The sequence below is a fragment of the Cynocephalus volans genome, chromosome 14 (genome assembly GCF_027409185.1).
Source record: "Cynocephalus volans isolate mCynVol1 chromosome 14, mCynVol1.pri, whole genome shotgun sequence".
Classification (NCBI taxonomy): domain Eukaryota; kingdom Metazoa; phylum Chordata; class Mammalia; order Dermoptera; family Cynocephalidae; genus Cynocephalus; species Cynocephalus volans.
Genome location: NC_084473.1, coordinates 23,287,233 through 23,302,749, shown reverse-complemented (window position 1 = coordinate 23,302,749; position 15,517 = coordinate 23,287,233). Strand labels below are relative to the sequence as shown.

The 15,517-nt window shown below is 51.1% G+C and overlaps 1 protein-coding gene across 1 annotated transcript; it reads right to left on the bottom strand.

The window, feature by feature from the left end:
• Window positions 1–445: 445 nt before the first annotated feature.
• Window positions 446–12,614, bottom strand: MFSD2B (MFSD2 lysolipid transporter B, sphingolipid). Its single transcript, XM_063079050.1, has 14 exons — window positions 12,512–12,614; window positions 9,422–9,549; window positions 8,116–8,240; window positions 7,443–7,566; window positions 6,827–6,905; window positions 6,601–6,731; window positions 4,154–4,244; window positions 3,917–4,038; window positions 3,353–3,436; window positions 2,968–3,048; window positions 2,656–2,765; window positions 2,187–2,330; window positions 1,629–1,799; window positions 446–470 (listed from the first exon to the last, which is right to left on the bottom strand). Exons 1-14 carry the CDS (start codon window positions 12,612–12,614, stop codon window positions 446–448), a joined length of 1,518 nt encoding a protein of 505 aa, XP_062935120.1.
• Between the last annotated feature and the right edge of the window lie 2,903 nt (window positions 12,615–15,517).

The following is a 15,517-nucleotide window of genomic DNA, read 5'->3' as shown; positions in this document are numbered from 1 at the left end:
AACTCTTGTCTTCAGCAGTTGTCCACTGGAGCCTCAGCACAAACAAGAGGTCTGCATTGGTCAGGGGAGCATTCCCATCTAAGCAGGTGGCTGGGCCTGGTGCTCTCACGGGAAGTCTACTGGCCAGGCTGCATAAGGGCTTCCTTCTCCCTGAAATAGTTGCTAGTGGGATGCTTTCCAGGTCAAAGGATGCCTAGAGCTGGGGTAGTCAGGGGCACAGGCCTGTCAGAGATAGTCTGCAGTCAGTAGGCCAGAAATGCCAGCTAGGAGTCCTGGAGCCCAGGCCAGGCCCTTAAAGAGATGTCACTGAAGACTCTACATCCCAGGGGAAAAGGTCGTGTGCTAAACTGCATGGTAGGGGTGCTGAAGGGCTGAGGAGAAAGAGACTTCAGGCCCAGAAGACACTGGCTCCTGCCATTCCAGCTCACAGAAGTCATCTCAGACTTTAAGCGAGGCTGTAGCTGGTCCTCCTGTAGGGAAACGAAGCAGCCAAGGAGAAGGATGAGAGGTGGGGTTCTCTGTTCTGCGCAGTGCCCCATGGAAGGTCAGTGGCTCTTCCTTGTCTAACCAGCAACCCCTCCCCTTCACAGCCCCTTTTACTAAAGCTCCAACCCTTCTTCTCCAAGTCCCATCCAGCAGTTCCCCATCCGCTTGTCACTCACTGAAGTGTAAAGCATGACCTCAGTATTACTCTGCTGCAGTGTGTGGAGCCACCACCACTGAGAAGTGAGGGGCTGATGATGATGCCACCTACCGTCTGTCCTGGGTGGTCCTATGTGTGTGCACGTCCCCATGTCTTTTTAAGTGCATGAACATCTACATGCTCATGAATGTCTGCTGGGCCAGGCGTGTCAGTACTGCCACATGTACTCCCTGAGTGCCTACTTGGTCTCAGGCTCTGTGCTGGGCTCTTGGGATGCAAAAATGAATAAAACACAGCCCCAGCCTTCACGGTCCCCACAGACTACTGGGAAAGCCAGGCAGCAAGCTGATCCTCCCCATGCAGTGGGACCGGTGCTCTTGTAGGGGGAAGGACAGAGAGCTAGTCAGCAGAGCCTGTGGGAGGGAAGAGTGGAAGACTCTCAGGTTTTGGCTTCAGGGTGGACAATGGTGCCATTTGCTGTGACAGGGACACAGAAGAAGGGCCGATCGCGGGAAGAAGATGAGTTTAGTTTGGGGCTTGATGAGACTGACTGACACGCTTGTGGGAGATCAGGTAGAGATGCCTAGATGAAAGCGAGACCTGTGCATCTGGAACTTGAAGGAAGTCCAGCATGGAGGGGCAGCTTTAGGAGTCACCAGGCGTAAGAGGTCCCTGAGGGCAAGCAAGTAGATAATGTATGCGAGAGGCTATGAAGAGCAAAATGAACAGGGGTCACTGCGGGAGCCCTCACATGTCACCATCCACCAGGTAATCAAAGGAAGAAGAATGAGAAGGGTGGCCAGAGCAGTAGAAGAAAATCCGGGAGAATATGGTGTCAGTGAAGCTGAGGCAGGACTGTTGAGCTGAGTGACACAGCAGGGAGACCTGCAGGCTGGTGTCAGTCATTCATATGCCAGTGTACGTCCCTGTGCCTCCCGGGTGTCGGTAGCCCTGCCTGCTTGTCCCCTGTACAGGGGGTGCCCACCTCCGAAGGCTCAGCTGGCAGGAGGTGTCCTGGCTTGGCACCTTTGGGCCAACCATGAGGATACACAGACCAGTAAGGATCATGCAGGTGGGCACGGCACCAATGAGCACCTTGAGGGTAACCACCACCTCCTCTACCTGTTGGCAGGCTCCAGCCTTGTACCCTGCAAACCTGCAAAAACACCACCGTCCATCCAGGTCAGGGCCTGCCAGACACCCTTCCCCCACACTCTCCTGAAACTTGGACTTCATTTTCTGGCCAGATCAGCCTAATTATGGAGGAAGGGAGCATCAGGAGGATGGGCTGATCAGGGCGGAGTCCAGAGAGAACTGAGAATGTGGGGAGCTGGGGCTTCAGAAGGGGTGCAGTGCCCAAGAATGGCTCCTCTCAGTCATGTGCACAGAGAAACTTGGGAGAGGTGGTTCCCCACATACTCCACAGAGCACAGCTTGGGCTCCAGGCTCATGGGTGACCCCTGGCTGGGTAAAGTGGGAGGCTATGCCCTCCTCTTCCCACCCCACTGGTCTTTTGTGCTCTGGTACACCCCCTGGGGCTCACTCCAGACTGAGGGTGGAGATGCCCAGGGCGCCTGCGCCTGCAAGCTTGGTGAAGAAGACGTAGGATGAGTAGAAGATGGTCTCCAGGCCTGGGCCGAGCTGGTGCTGCCGCTGGAAGTCATCCACCAAGTCTGGCAGCATGGACCTGGGGTGGGGGGGACATGGAGTTATCCTTTTATCCACTTAACACCCAGCAGCCTGTGAGCTCTCTGAGGACAGAGAGCAAGTCAGATTATCCCTGGGTTCCTGCTGCCAAGGACCAGGACTGGCCCACAGAGAGCCAGGCAATGTGTGTGCTGGCATTCCCCCCGACCCCCACCATTCCTGCTGTCCGGTGCCCTTGTAGGAGGCCTTCATCTCCTGCACAGGCTAGGCACGGGGGGCCTGGGACAGCAGGTTGCTGTGAAGTAGGAGATAGCCATTTGGAAGCACAGGAGGCTCCCATACCCCTTTCCCCTCACCCTGCCTACCAGGGCAGCAGCAAGGACACAGCAGTGCTCACACCAGAAACAAAGGCCACAACATAAGCCACGGGGGCCGTGGGCACAGCAGCCAGCAAGATCGCAAAAGGCACCATCACCTGGGGAGACAAACACACTCGCTGGCCCCTCCACCTGCTCCCCTGGGCTTGCTTTTTCATTCAGTTGTCCCCCACACTTTTGATAGGCCCCAAAGATACAGGGAACACAGATCTCTCCCTGCTGGCCCCAGGAGGCTCAGACTCCATGGTCATATCCCTTGCCCTTTCCATACTCCCAGATCTTGCTTCCTGCCTCACTCACACAGATCCCAAAGGCTGACGTCCTCTTCCCAAATCTCTGGAGAATGCACTCCCACAGTGGGGTGCTTAGCACAGCTGAGACCTGTGGGCAGACAACATCATCACACCAGGGGTGTGCAGCCAGCAGCTCTACCCAGGAACTCAAAGTCCAGGCTTTCAGATGGGATGCTCAACCTCAATCTTGCCCCTGGTTTGAACCAGTGGCTACTGACTTTATGACTCCGGCCCCAAATCCACCCTCTGCTGGAATGCAGGTGACTAAGACCAAAGCAGGGTCCAGAATGTTGACCACCAGACTCTGGCCACACGTTTCACATCAAGGACCACACACATACCCAACTCAGGCCCCCAAGTGACCTGGTCTCTACCACCCCAGGTCCTCTCACCAGGATGGTCAGCACCAGGCCCTGGACGTGGTCATGTAGTCGGGAGGCGTGCGTACAGAACAGGACCAGGTAGCTCTGCTTCACCTGAGGAGGTGGACAGGAAGTGGGCATGTGCAGGGAATGGCAGAAGCTCAGAAGTCAAGGGCAAGGACAGGGTCTCAAGTCTGTCCTCCCCTTTGGGACCCGGAAGTTGGGTTGCTGTTGCCATCATGCAGTCCTCTCCCCTACAAAGAACACTTATCCCCAACACAGATCTAAATACCATTCCTAGTCCACCCTCACCACTTGCACAGCTAAGATCAATTTACTAAATTGCAGGTAACATGAGAGGAAAGCACCCCAGACACAGCTTCCTAGTGCCTAGGCCCTGACTCCCACTCACTCCACGAGCCCTACCCAAGTTGCTCTCCTCTAGCACCAGCTTCTCTGGGCCCTGTGCCAGCTGCAGGTCTCTCCCTATAAAAGCCTAACTCTGGTGCAGTAGGGCCAAGAGACTGAAACCTGAACCTACACAGGGTCAGCATGGCCAGAGCCAAGAAAGTGGGGATCAGTGGCCAGAGGTACCTGAACAGCCGCTGAGATGAACAGGAAGGAGACCACCAGCTTCAAGTAGGGCGGGTGCCGGGCAGTGAGGCCCAGCCCAGCCAGGAAGCTCAAGCCTTGGCCTGAGTCTGGGTCAGAGGGGTCTGCAACACAGGAAGGTGACACCTTGGCTGGGCACAGTTCAAAACCAAAACCCACCCCTGAGAGGAGCCCTGCCCCCAGCTTCTGCTTCCCATGCCCTCACTTATACCCCCGTACCTGGCCGCTCCTTCACCCCTAGGCAGAGCAAAGTACTGCACACAGGATAAGTCACAGCAACCACGGCAGCTGCAATGGAGTAGAGACGAATCTGTGGGACAGGACAGAACTGGGATGGGGTGATGTCCCCAACCTGTGGAGGTAGCGACACCCAGGGTCAGGCAAGAATAGCTCCCAATGGGAGCAGAGGGACCTTCAGCCCAAACCCAAGGGTGCTGGGTCCCCCTCCTCCTGACCACCCCAGCAGGAGATCTCAGGGCCAAGAGTGGTCCTTCTATACACATCCCCTTCTGCTGACCCTGTGCCTCCCGCATGGGAAGGAAGGCCACCAGGGCTCAGAGCGCATGCGCGCGTTCTCATTTCGTCGTTTTTTAAGCAAACGTTTATTGCTGCTGACTTCTCCATGCTAAACCCTGAGGTTACAATGATGAGTAAGTGATCTTGTCCATCACAACAGGGGCTTAGAGTGTGGGAGGAAGACAGATCCATAAGCAGACAGTTCCAGCACAGCATGATGCAAATGGCCCAGATGAATACGGAAAACAGACAGCACTGCCCGTCAGATGTTTATGTAATAAAAATGCATGTAAGGACATGCATGCGAGTGACAGCCAACTCAGGGTCAAGGTTGCCTCTGGGGAGGGCAGGAAAGAGAGGGAGATGGGTGGGTGTCACAGGTGCCCTCAGTGCTGTTGCCCCGGGCCTCAGCTCGGAAGGGCGCTGAGCTTGGGGTTTAGTGCTCTGCTGTTCCTGTCAACATTCTTGATAATTTTATCTATGAATTTATATTTTGTAAGTGAAGTTTGATGGGACAACTGGAGGGCTTCCAGGCTCAGCTCAGGTGAGGCTCTGCCCCCAGGGGGTGGGTTCTCAACCTCCTGCTCCCCAAAGCCAGGCCACTGCCACCCTCCGCTCCACCCCCACCTGTCAGTGACTGAGTAGCTGTTGGGGAGGGGACGTGGACAGGCCTAAGTGGGGGCCTAGACATGGGTGCAGGGAGGATTGGTCCAGGAGGGGCACTGGCCCTAGGCTGGCAGTGCTATGGTGGTTTTAGAGGGCACTGGGCAGGGCCTCTCCCCATCCCGATCCAGGCACCTAGCAGTCCCATTGCTGGAGGTTGCATCCCTGGGTTGGGGTGGTGGGTCCAGCGGGAAGGGGAGATTGGCTTCCTCACTCTCATCGAGGCCCCGCATTTTCATGTTACACTTTACATAGGCAAGTTATATAGCTGGCCCTGCAGGCGGTTAGGGGATGGGTTACATAACAAGGACAACATTGTAATGTTTTCTTAGGTGGGTGGTGGGCCATGGGTGTTTGCGGTGTCATTCATATCCCATTGATTCTGAAACATTGGCGGGGCTCAGAATCCCGTGGAGGGCTTGGCAAAATATAGGTTGCTAGGCCCCGTCCCCAGAATTTGTGAATCAGTAGGTCTGGGGTGGAGCCCCAGAATTTGCCTGTCCAACAAGTTCCCAGGTTGTCTGGGAACCACACTGAGAATCGCAGCTTTATACCTTTTTGTAAATCTGAAATATTTATCAATTTAAAAGCAAGCAAACAAACACGCCTGTTGGCACATAGAAGGGTGCAGAACACAGAGAAGGGGAAGGGTGGCCTGGGCCAAGTCCTGAAGGCCAGGGCCACCCATGCTCAAATTCCTTCCAAACGTCACCTGCCTGTGCTGGGGAAATGGCTGGAGTCAGGGATACCAGGGAGGAGGCTGATGAAGTAATTGGGGGGCGTGTGGGGGGAGAGGATGATGGTGGTGTGCAGAGTAGTTGAACACATGCCAGGAGATTTTGATCTAAAAAATGGACACGATTTAGTCATAGGTTGGAGGGTTGAGAGAGAGGGAGGGGTAAAGGAGGACTCCCGGGTTCTGGAGGATAAGGATGTCATTTGCTTAAGGAAAAAGGAGAAAACTGGAGACATACTTGGTGGCTAAAATAGATGTGTATCTGCTAATTGCTGAAGAGGGACCTGCTCTGAGGGGAGAGAAACGGGGCTGCTCCCAGGTTTCCTCTCCGCATCCCACTGGCTCACACTGGGGTGCGGGCCCCCTGTTCGGCTCATGGCAGGGGCCTTGCCCAGAGCTCCCAAGGACGCCAAATCCTTCTGCTGCCCTCTCCCTGCCCCTGGCAGTCCCCTTCCTGCCCCTACCAGGGGCCCCCTCCCCACCCCTGTCCCTCCTCTGGGGACAGCCTCCTCCCCCCCAAATGAACTGCAATCTGTTTTATTTTATATCTAGAAGGAACCCAGGAGGAGAGGCAGGTTTGGCAGAGGAGGATGGTCAGGGATTTGAGGGTCATGCGCTCAGCTAGAGGAGCAGGGAAGGAATGAGAGGGCGCAGTGGCCCCCCCAAAAGATGACGAAGAGACGGGAGAAGCTGCCCTAGAGGAGGGAGGTGGCCCTGGGTAGGGGACAGGGCAGCCGACTCGGGCACTCACCACGTCAGGGGAGACGGCTTCCAGCCGGGGGAGCGCGGCCTCCTCGCATCTGTGGGGCCGGTGGGTGCCGGACACAATGAGCCCGTGGACCGTGGCTCCCATCAGCGTCCCCACCATCTCCATGGTCATCCCTGGAGACAGAACGATGCGCAAGGTGACCAAGCCAAGCCGGGTGCAGGGTCCCCGAGGCAGTGCCCTCCACCTGTGTCCCCAAGCCCGCACTCACGGTAGGCTGTGGCCGAGTCGCGCTCCCTTGCACTGGGGGTCAGGAGCATGGTGAGCGCCGTGTAGGGCACCTGGAGGAACTGGGAGGCCCGGCAGGGCTTAGGACGGCCCCCACCTCCCAGACTGCCAGACGACAGCCACAGCTGCCCTGTCCCACACCGGCACCCTGGCCAGACCGACACATCCTGACTGGTCACCTGAAGCCCTGAGCTAGGGGCTAAAGGCAGTGGGGGCATCCAGCCCAGAGCAGGGCCAGCTGAGCTACTGCAGATTTCCAGGCACTGGTGGGCAGGTGAGAGCAGTGGGTCCCCCCACACACACCTATCCCCACCACACTCACACACACAGACACACACCCCACACACACTCTTCAGAGCGGCACTGGTGGGCAGGTGAGAGCAGTGGGTCCCCCCCCCCACACCTATCCCCACCACACACACACACACACACACACACACACACACACACTCTTCAGAGCGGCCACCAGGTGAGAGCAGTGGGTCCCCCCACACACACCCATCCCCCCCCCCCCCCACACACACACACTCTTCAGAGCGGCCACCAGCCAGCAACAGAGTTCCCCAGAGTCCAAGCCCAGGAAGGGGCCACCTGCTTACCGTGGCCAGGGCCTGGAACAGGCAGTAGAAGGCGGTGTACCAGAGGCCCCGCAGGCTGCTGAACGGGGGCAGGAACCAGAGGAAGAAGTAGGCCAAGGCGATGAAGGGCATGCAGCCCAGCACCCTGCAGAAGCAGAGCAGAGGTGGAGCGACCCCCAGCACGAGGACAGGGGGACGCAAAGGCCCAATCGGAAACAACCTCACCCCTTCTCTGCCTCCAGAAACCCTGGGAAAGTGGGGAGAAGTGGTTGACTGCACGTAGGGGGAGTGGGGAGCTGGCGCCACTCATTGCCAGGACTAGCTGGGGCACTTGGGTGCTCGACGGTGCCATTCCCTGTAAAAAGGACACTGGAGCACAGGCAAGTTGAACTTCCTCCGAGACCTTCCATAGCCTCCAGCCCAGCCTGATCATACTTAGAGCCGCAGGCCAGGCCTAGGAGGCTTTGTCTGGCCCTGTGCCATCTGGTGAGGGAGAGACCCCAAGAATGTCTCTGAACTACTGCATGACTTACACAGTCTATCCCAGTCCAGTCCCCAGTGTACCTATTACACTGTCCATCTTGTCCTCTAACCATCCACAGGATTTCAACTAAGAAAACGGGCCTGTGACAAACACAGTGACCTCAGGGCTAGGGGTGGGTGCTTGGATGTTAAGGACCACTGGGCTGCTCACCAGGGCATGAGCCGTCCAGACCCTGTCCTCCTGCTTCTGTTGATGAAGAATCCAGCCACGGGGTCAGCAGCTGCCCCAGACACCTTCCCTCCAACCAGGACAAGTGACACCTGAGCAGCAGGGATCTGAAACAGGTAAGGGGATAGATAGGCAAGGCCTGGCAGACTCAGAGAGGGCCTGCCTGCCTGCCCACCAGGAGGGAGACCTGGGAACCCTGCTAGGGCTAGAGCCACGGTGTAAAGGGCTACTCAGCTCCCTCCCCAGGATCTAATCCAGACAATTCTCAGGGCTCATCTGCATTAGTGAAGAAGGGGGTGTCAGCTGCACATTGGCACTTTCCCATTATTATTCATGCACAGTCACTTTCAGAGAAGACTTGAGGGACCCTCATCTGGGGGCGGCTCAGAACAAGAAGGGTGCCCCGAGGCTGACAGTCAGAGGTAGATGTTTTGTTTCACTATGAAAATGTTTTACTGGTTTTTCTGATTACATAAATGATACAGTCATTAGAAAAACATTCAAATAGTACAGGAAAGTATTAAGTGAAACTCCTCTGAAATCCCACCATCCTGAGACAACTGCCAAAACTATGTGATGGTCATCCTTTCATGCATTTTTTTTTTTTTTTTTTTTGTGGCTGGCTGGTACAGGGATCCAAACCCTTTCATGTGTTTCTTTATGTGCGTTTGAAATTTATAATCTTATATAAATGGGATCATATCAGAGTGTCATTTTTTAAAAATCATGGATACCTCCTTTAAAAATTTTGGTTTTGCTTACCCTCTATCCTCCAGCATTCCCCCTGTAGCTAACATTAACAGCTTGGTGTATATATATCCTCTATACTTTTCTCCACACTCATATTTTAATCTCATACAAACACATACATACATGTACCCATGCGTACACACGATATGGAGCGTGTCTTTTGCTAAAATGGGGTCATTTTATATACTCATCTCTAAAACTAGCTTTTCCTTCCTTCCTTCCTTCCTTCCTTCCTTCCTTCCTTCCTTCCTTCCTTCCTTCCTTCCATCATTCTTTTGAATGGCTGCACAATAGTCCATTTTGTGGGTATCGTACAACTTACTTAGCTAACTGCTTCTGTAGTGTCGGGCATTCACAGTGTTTCTCCCACTACAAACAGGCTGCAGTAAACATCCTTGAGGAGGTTGCCGTGAATAGCATTTGGCTATTGGGTAGGCTTGGGTCAGAAGGATGGTGAGAGTAGAAGTCCAGATGGGAGGAACGACCAGACACCAGGGAAGATGTGAGCAAGGGGCCCTGGGCTGCTGCCCACACTCACCTGTGCCACATCAAGCAGGAAGAGTTGCAGGTAAAAGGCTGTGGCGCTGGAGGCCACCTGGTTGGGGACCCCACCAATGCCATAGCACAACTTTGTACAGAATGAGAGGCGATCGGCTCTGCTGTCCTGGAGAAGACACAGGAACTAAGCCTCTACGCCACAGACACAGAACAGCTCCCCATACCCCCATGACTTCCATAAGCATCCTGAGGTCCCTATGATGTCTTCAGGGCTTTTCCAGTAACCTCTCACCTCTCAGCCACATTTTGCCCCCAAATCATCCTAAGGGGAAGTGAGACAGAAAAAAAAAAAAATCCTAAACCATGACCTGTAAACATTTCCAGGGAGGTCTTCCTCACATTTCCCCGCATGCTCCCTGCTGCCTCATGAATTTACTGAGTCAGCAAGCCAAAGTGAACTGCAAGTCAGGAGACCTGGGCTGGAGCCCTTTCTTTGCCACCTACTCCCTGTGTGACCTTGAATAAATCACTTTATTTCTCTAAGCCTTATTTTCCTCATCCACCAAATGCAATATCTTGGCCAACTTCACAAGATTGTTTTGATGAGTAAAGGAGGCAGAGGTGATTGTTAGATGTTCAGGACTTTTGTAAGCCAGTTGAACCACCCGCAGCCTGAAATCGGTGATGGTAACAGTATTTACAGCACAAAACCCAGCAAACATACCAAATCAGAATTTTTTTTTTAACCCCCTGTAGAGACTGTTTACCAGCCCACTATTGAAACAAAGTAGGGCTCATTTATGAGCCCGACTGTACATACACCACAAGCCCTAAGCCATCCAGGGAACTCCAGACTCGAATATTCCATTGCCTACTCACAGCTGCACATGGATGCCTGACAGTCCTCTCGGCTCAGCACCGTCAAAACAGAGCTCCTGATTTCCATCGCATTGTCTAAACCAGCTCCTAACCCTGTTATCCCCATTGCACTAAATGGCACCACTGTCTGCTCAGTGACTCGGGCCACAAACCTAGGAGTCACCCTTGATTCCTTTTTCTCACCTATCAGTGAGAGCCTCCTAAGTGGCTTCTCTGCTTCTGCTCTTGTTCTCTACAATCCACTGTCCACCCAGCAGCCAGTGATCTTTTAATAATATAAATCAGATCATGTCTCCTCTCTGCTTAAAATCTTCCAACAGCTTGCCACTACAGTCTGAATAAAACTTCAAGTCCTTACCACAGCTTACAGGAGCCCACCCAATGAGCCCCCACTCCTTACCCACCTCACTGCAAAGAGCTCTCTTTCAGCCATGGTGACCTCCTATTCTTCGAAATGGCTAAGCCTGTTGCTGTCTCAGGGCCTTTGCATTTCCTGTTTCTTCTGCTTGGAAGGCTCTTCTATGTCTTTGAAGAACTGACCTTAAATGTCACCTCCTCAGAAAGGCATTCCCTGACCACCCGCAGTCTCTCTCAATTGTACTTACTGCCTGGTATATTCTCATTCATGTCCTGCGTCTCCCCCGGGAATGTAAGCTCTCTGAGAGCATGAACTATAACTTTTATTCACCATAGTGTCTCCAGTACCTAGAACAACGCTTGGGATACAGTAGGTGCTCAATATATATTAGCTGAAGCAATAAATGGCCACGAAGACACTGTGTAAAGTGCTCTTTCTTCAAGAGATGCTGGGAATCCTCCTTTCTCGTCCTTTGCTTGGGGTTGAGGGGTGGTGGGGAGGACCATGGCTTTACTACTTTGTTATCTTGCCAGACACCATGAGCAGGCTCCTCTGAAAGGAAGGTCTTCCCAGATAAGGGTTTATCATGTCCTCTGCACCACCTTCCTACCCACAGGAGCAAACCACACTCGAGGCAGTATGTGTTCTATTTTTCTGACATTTGTGTGAATATTATTTCAACTTCCAGAAAACTTTAAGAACAGGCAGAATCCAACATGACAGCCCTCCCCCAAATGGGACTCTTGTTTCCCTCAAAATGGAGAAAAAATGCAAGCTTCTAGAACACAGAAGGTACTCGAAAGAAAGTCCAGCTGAAACCAGGGATACAATACAATCTTGGAGTCTTGAGGATGACAGTTTAAGTCAAAAGCCTTTCATAGTCAACTGAGTACAAGTTTCACAGTTAAACAAATTAGACTCAAATTCTGCATTTGCCATTTCTAGCTGTGTGACCGAGGGCAAGTTACTTACCCTTGCTGAGTCTCAGTTTGCTCACATGTAAAATGGGGATAACACATCTTATAGGGTTGTCATAGAATTAAATGCTGGCATTTCACTGGCAATGTTAGTTTTCCCTTTTGCCCTTAATCCCACTCCAAATTTTTTAATTTCGCTAGGAAATGAGAGTCCCCAGAGGGCCTCCTTATCTCACTTTCTTTCTTGGGTGACACAATCCTTCTTTGCTCTGAGGTGCCTGACAAGAAGCACTGAGTCAAGGTAGGGGGTTGAGGGGGTGATCAAGGCCCCAGAATGCCTTTACTATGGAGCAGGAACGGGTGTTGCATTCAGTATTGCTCAGAAAGCCCAAGGGAACCCCTAACTCCTCTCCAGCACAGCCACCTCGCCAGCATGTGCCCCAGCCCCTCTCCACGCAGGGGATGCAGAGGGAGTGAGAACATCTCTGGGTTTCCACCTGCCCTCTACCCCCACCCTGGAGCCCGACTGACAGCAAGGTCATCCCTGGAGGCAGTCTCCACCAGGAGAGCCTCATGCCTGGGCGATGCCAGGGTTTGAGAGGAGGCTAAGCCCACACCGCAGCCTGGAGATTGGGAAGGGTGGCAGCCTACTCACGCACAACCCAGAGCGCTACCTGCCCAGGGCTCAGGAGGCCTCTGCAAGGACCTGCAGTAGACTGGACAAGAGCCCTAGTCTGGAAATCAGGAGACCAGAGACCCGCCTGGTCCTGCCTATGAATGAATCCAGAAAGTTACTTCACTTGTCTAGGACTCTGTTTTCCATCCTATTCTCCTCGGGGCGTCCCAGTATCCTCAGCCTCCCCGCTCTCATAGACTAAACTGTCGAACCTGGTGATGCAGAGGCCGAGCCCCCCGCAGGGCTGTTGGCAGCTCTGGGGGGCGGCTCTCCCCGGCCTGGCTCAGCCCCCGCTCCCCTCTCGCCCTCGCTTTGCGCTCACCGAGCTGGGCTCCACGGTGTGCGCTTCCGGCTGGGGTGGAGGCGCCTCTGCGGCCGGGGCCGGTCCAGGGGGCACCGCCATCGCGCGCAGCGGCTCCGACCTCCGACGCGACTGTCGCCCTCGGCGTGTGGCCCCGCGGGAGGGCGGCCCCCGACCCAGAGGGCGCGGCGCGGCGCGGCGGGGGAAACCCAGGAACCGCCAGGCGCACGGATTCGCTTCCACACGGGGAAACACGCCAAGACCCAAAATTCGCTGGGGGAAAGGCCAAGCCCCTCTGGACTGTCCCCTGATAAACTGGATATCGGAAGCCTGAAAGGCACATCTGCCAGCCTCTCATACACACCGTGGGTACGGCCATGGAACCAAGTTCTGGCTGGTGAAAGAAAGCAGTGGTGCATGCAATGTCCCGGAAAGGTCCCTAAAAAGGAAGGGGCCACGCCATACACGAACACAGAAATTAACTGAAAATGCATCAAAGAACTAAATGTGAACGCCATAACTCTTCTAAGAAAACAGGAGCAAATCTTCCTAATACTGGGTTAGACGAAAGTTTCTTAGGACACCGCAAGCATGAGCTGGACTGTATCGAAATGAAAACTTTGTGCTACAAACGATTCCAACAAGTAAGCGAAAAGACAACCCACAGAAGGGGAGAAAACAGTTGTAAATCATACGGGGTTGTATTAGAATACATAAAGAACTCTCACAACTCAATAAAGGCAATCCAATTTAAAAGAGGCAGTGCATTTGAATAGATATTTCTCTAAAGATATACAAATGGAAAATAAGCATACATAAAGGTGCTCACATGATTAGAAATACAAATCAAATTAGAAGATACCACTTCATATCCACTAGGGTGGCTATAATTAGAGAGACAGACATTAAGTATTGGGGAGAATGTGGAGAAATCAGAGCCCTCAGATATTGCTAGTGGGAATGTAAACTAATGCAGGCACTTTGGAAGTCTGGCAGTTTGTCAAAATGTTAAATGTGGAATTACCATACGATCCTGCAATTCCATTCCTAGATATATAGCCTAAAGAAATGAAAACATGTTCACATAAAAACTTGAACACAAATGTTAGCAGCATCATTTAATATATGTAATAGCCAAAAAATAGAAACAATCCAAATATCCACCAGGTTATGAATAAATAAAATGGACCATTATTGGACAATAACAAGGAGTTGAGGGAGGGCGGCCCATTAGCTCAGCTGGTTACAGTGTGGTGCTGGTAACACCAAGGTCAAGAGGACTGTGCCCTTGTGAATGGGTTAATCCATTCATGGTGTAATGAGTTGTCATTGGTGTGGACTGGTCGCTTCGTAAGTAGCACATGAGAGTGCTCTTGCTACTCTCACCACGAAAAGCCCTGTGTCACCACAGGACTTTATATAGAGCTCCCCCACCAAGAAGGCGGCTCTCGCCAGATGTGCCCCATGGACTGTGAACTTCCCAACCTCCAAAACTGTAAAATAAATTTAATTTCTTTATAAATTACCCAGTTTTAGGCATTCTGTTATAAGCAACAGAAAACGAACTAATATGACATGCTACAACACAGATGAACCTTGAAGACATTATGCTAAGTGAAAGAAGCCAGACACAAAAGATCACATATTGTATGATTCCATTTATTTTATTTTATTTTTTTTATGATTCCATTTATATGCAATGTCTAGAATAGGCAATAAATAGAGGCAGAATGTAGATTTGTGGTTGCCTAGGACTGGGTAGGAAGTGACTGCTAAAGAGTATGGGGTTTCTTTTAGAGGAGATAAAATTTTTCTAAAATTAGATTGTGGTGATGGTTGCAAAACCATTGAATTGTATACTTTAAATAGGTGAATTGCATGATCTGTGAATTACATCTCATTAAAGCTATGCTATTGCAGCTATCTTGAGACCCGATGTGTACCATGTGCTGAGATTGGCAGATCAACAATACAGGAGTCTGATGATTTCATGAAGTTGATCTACTAGCCCTGAACTGCTTCCCTTTGGACTTTTGCATGGGAAATAAATAAAATTTTATTTTGTAAGCAACTCTAATTTTGTATTTTCTGTCATAGCTAAAGCTAATCCTAGAAAATATACTAGCAGGTCTAGAGCAAGTCATTCCATTTTCTATGCCTCAATTTCTTAAATCTACAAAATGGGTAACTTTTGTTTCCTTGATTCAGTGGAACAATTGATAATACATGTGCTAAATATTTAATTCCTTGGAAATTAAACATAAACTAAAGCCAAAATTTATTTAGATAACCTACTTTTAAATACATAACTTTTATATGCATTTTTAGCAAGTTTGATAACATTTCATTTCCAATACTTGTACTTTGCTGTGTACACTACCAGTTTTAATTTTGTAAGGAAGCAGGTTAAAAAAAAAAAAAAAAATTGGGGGGGGGGCAAAGAAATGTAACTAAAATTAAAGGCATCCCCCCCCTCCCCACAGGTTTTATTTTACTTTAAAGTCATGGCATGTTCCTAATGCAATTTTTAATGAAAAGGCAAATAAAATAGATTTCAATAGATGAAACAGCAGGATTAAAATAATCAAGGCAGTTACCCTTTACTTAAAAGACCAATACCTAGAAAATATCTGAAAGAATGCACATCAAAATGTTAATGGTTATTTTTGAATGGTGGAATAATATAGGTGATTTAAAGATCATTTTAGCATATCTTCATTTTATAATTTTCTATAATGAATATTTATTAACTGTGCAAAAAATTTTTTAAAAAAATAGAATCATGATTGTACATATTTTTGGGATTCAGTGTCGACATATGTTATCAAATCATTATTACTAGTATGTATATTGTTACAAATTGCACTTATTCTTTATGCCCCTTGTTCAATCTCTCCATAACCTCCTCTCCTTCCCCCCTCCCACCACTGATAATCCTAGAAGAGTAATGGTTACTCTGTTGATTTGTTCTCTAGATGATCTGTCCAATGCTGAAAGGTGTGTTC

Bases quoted from the DNA above. Each gene is read 5' to 3' on its own strand.
- MFSD2B (XM_063079050.1), bottom strand. From the start codon at position 12,614: ATGGCGGTGCCCCCTGGACCGGCCCCGGCCGCAGAGGCGCCTCCACCC. The intron at 4,039-4,153 runs GTACGGGGGTAT...CCTGTGTTGCAG, and splicing joins AGGGGTGAAGGAGCGGCCAG to ACCCCTCTGACCCAGACTCA. The intron at 3,049-3,352 runs GTGAGAGGACCT...GTCTGCCCACAG, and splicing joins GCCTGGTGCTGACCATCCTG to GTCTCAGCTGTGCTAAGCAC.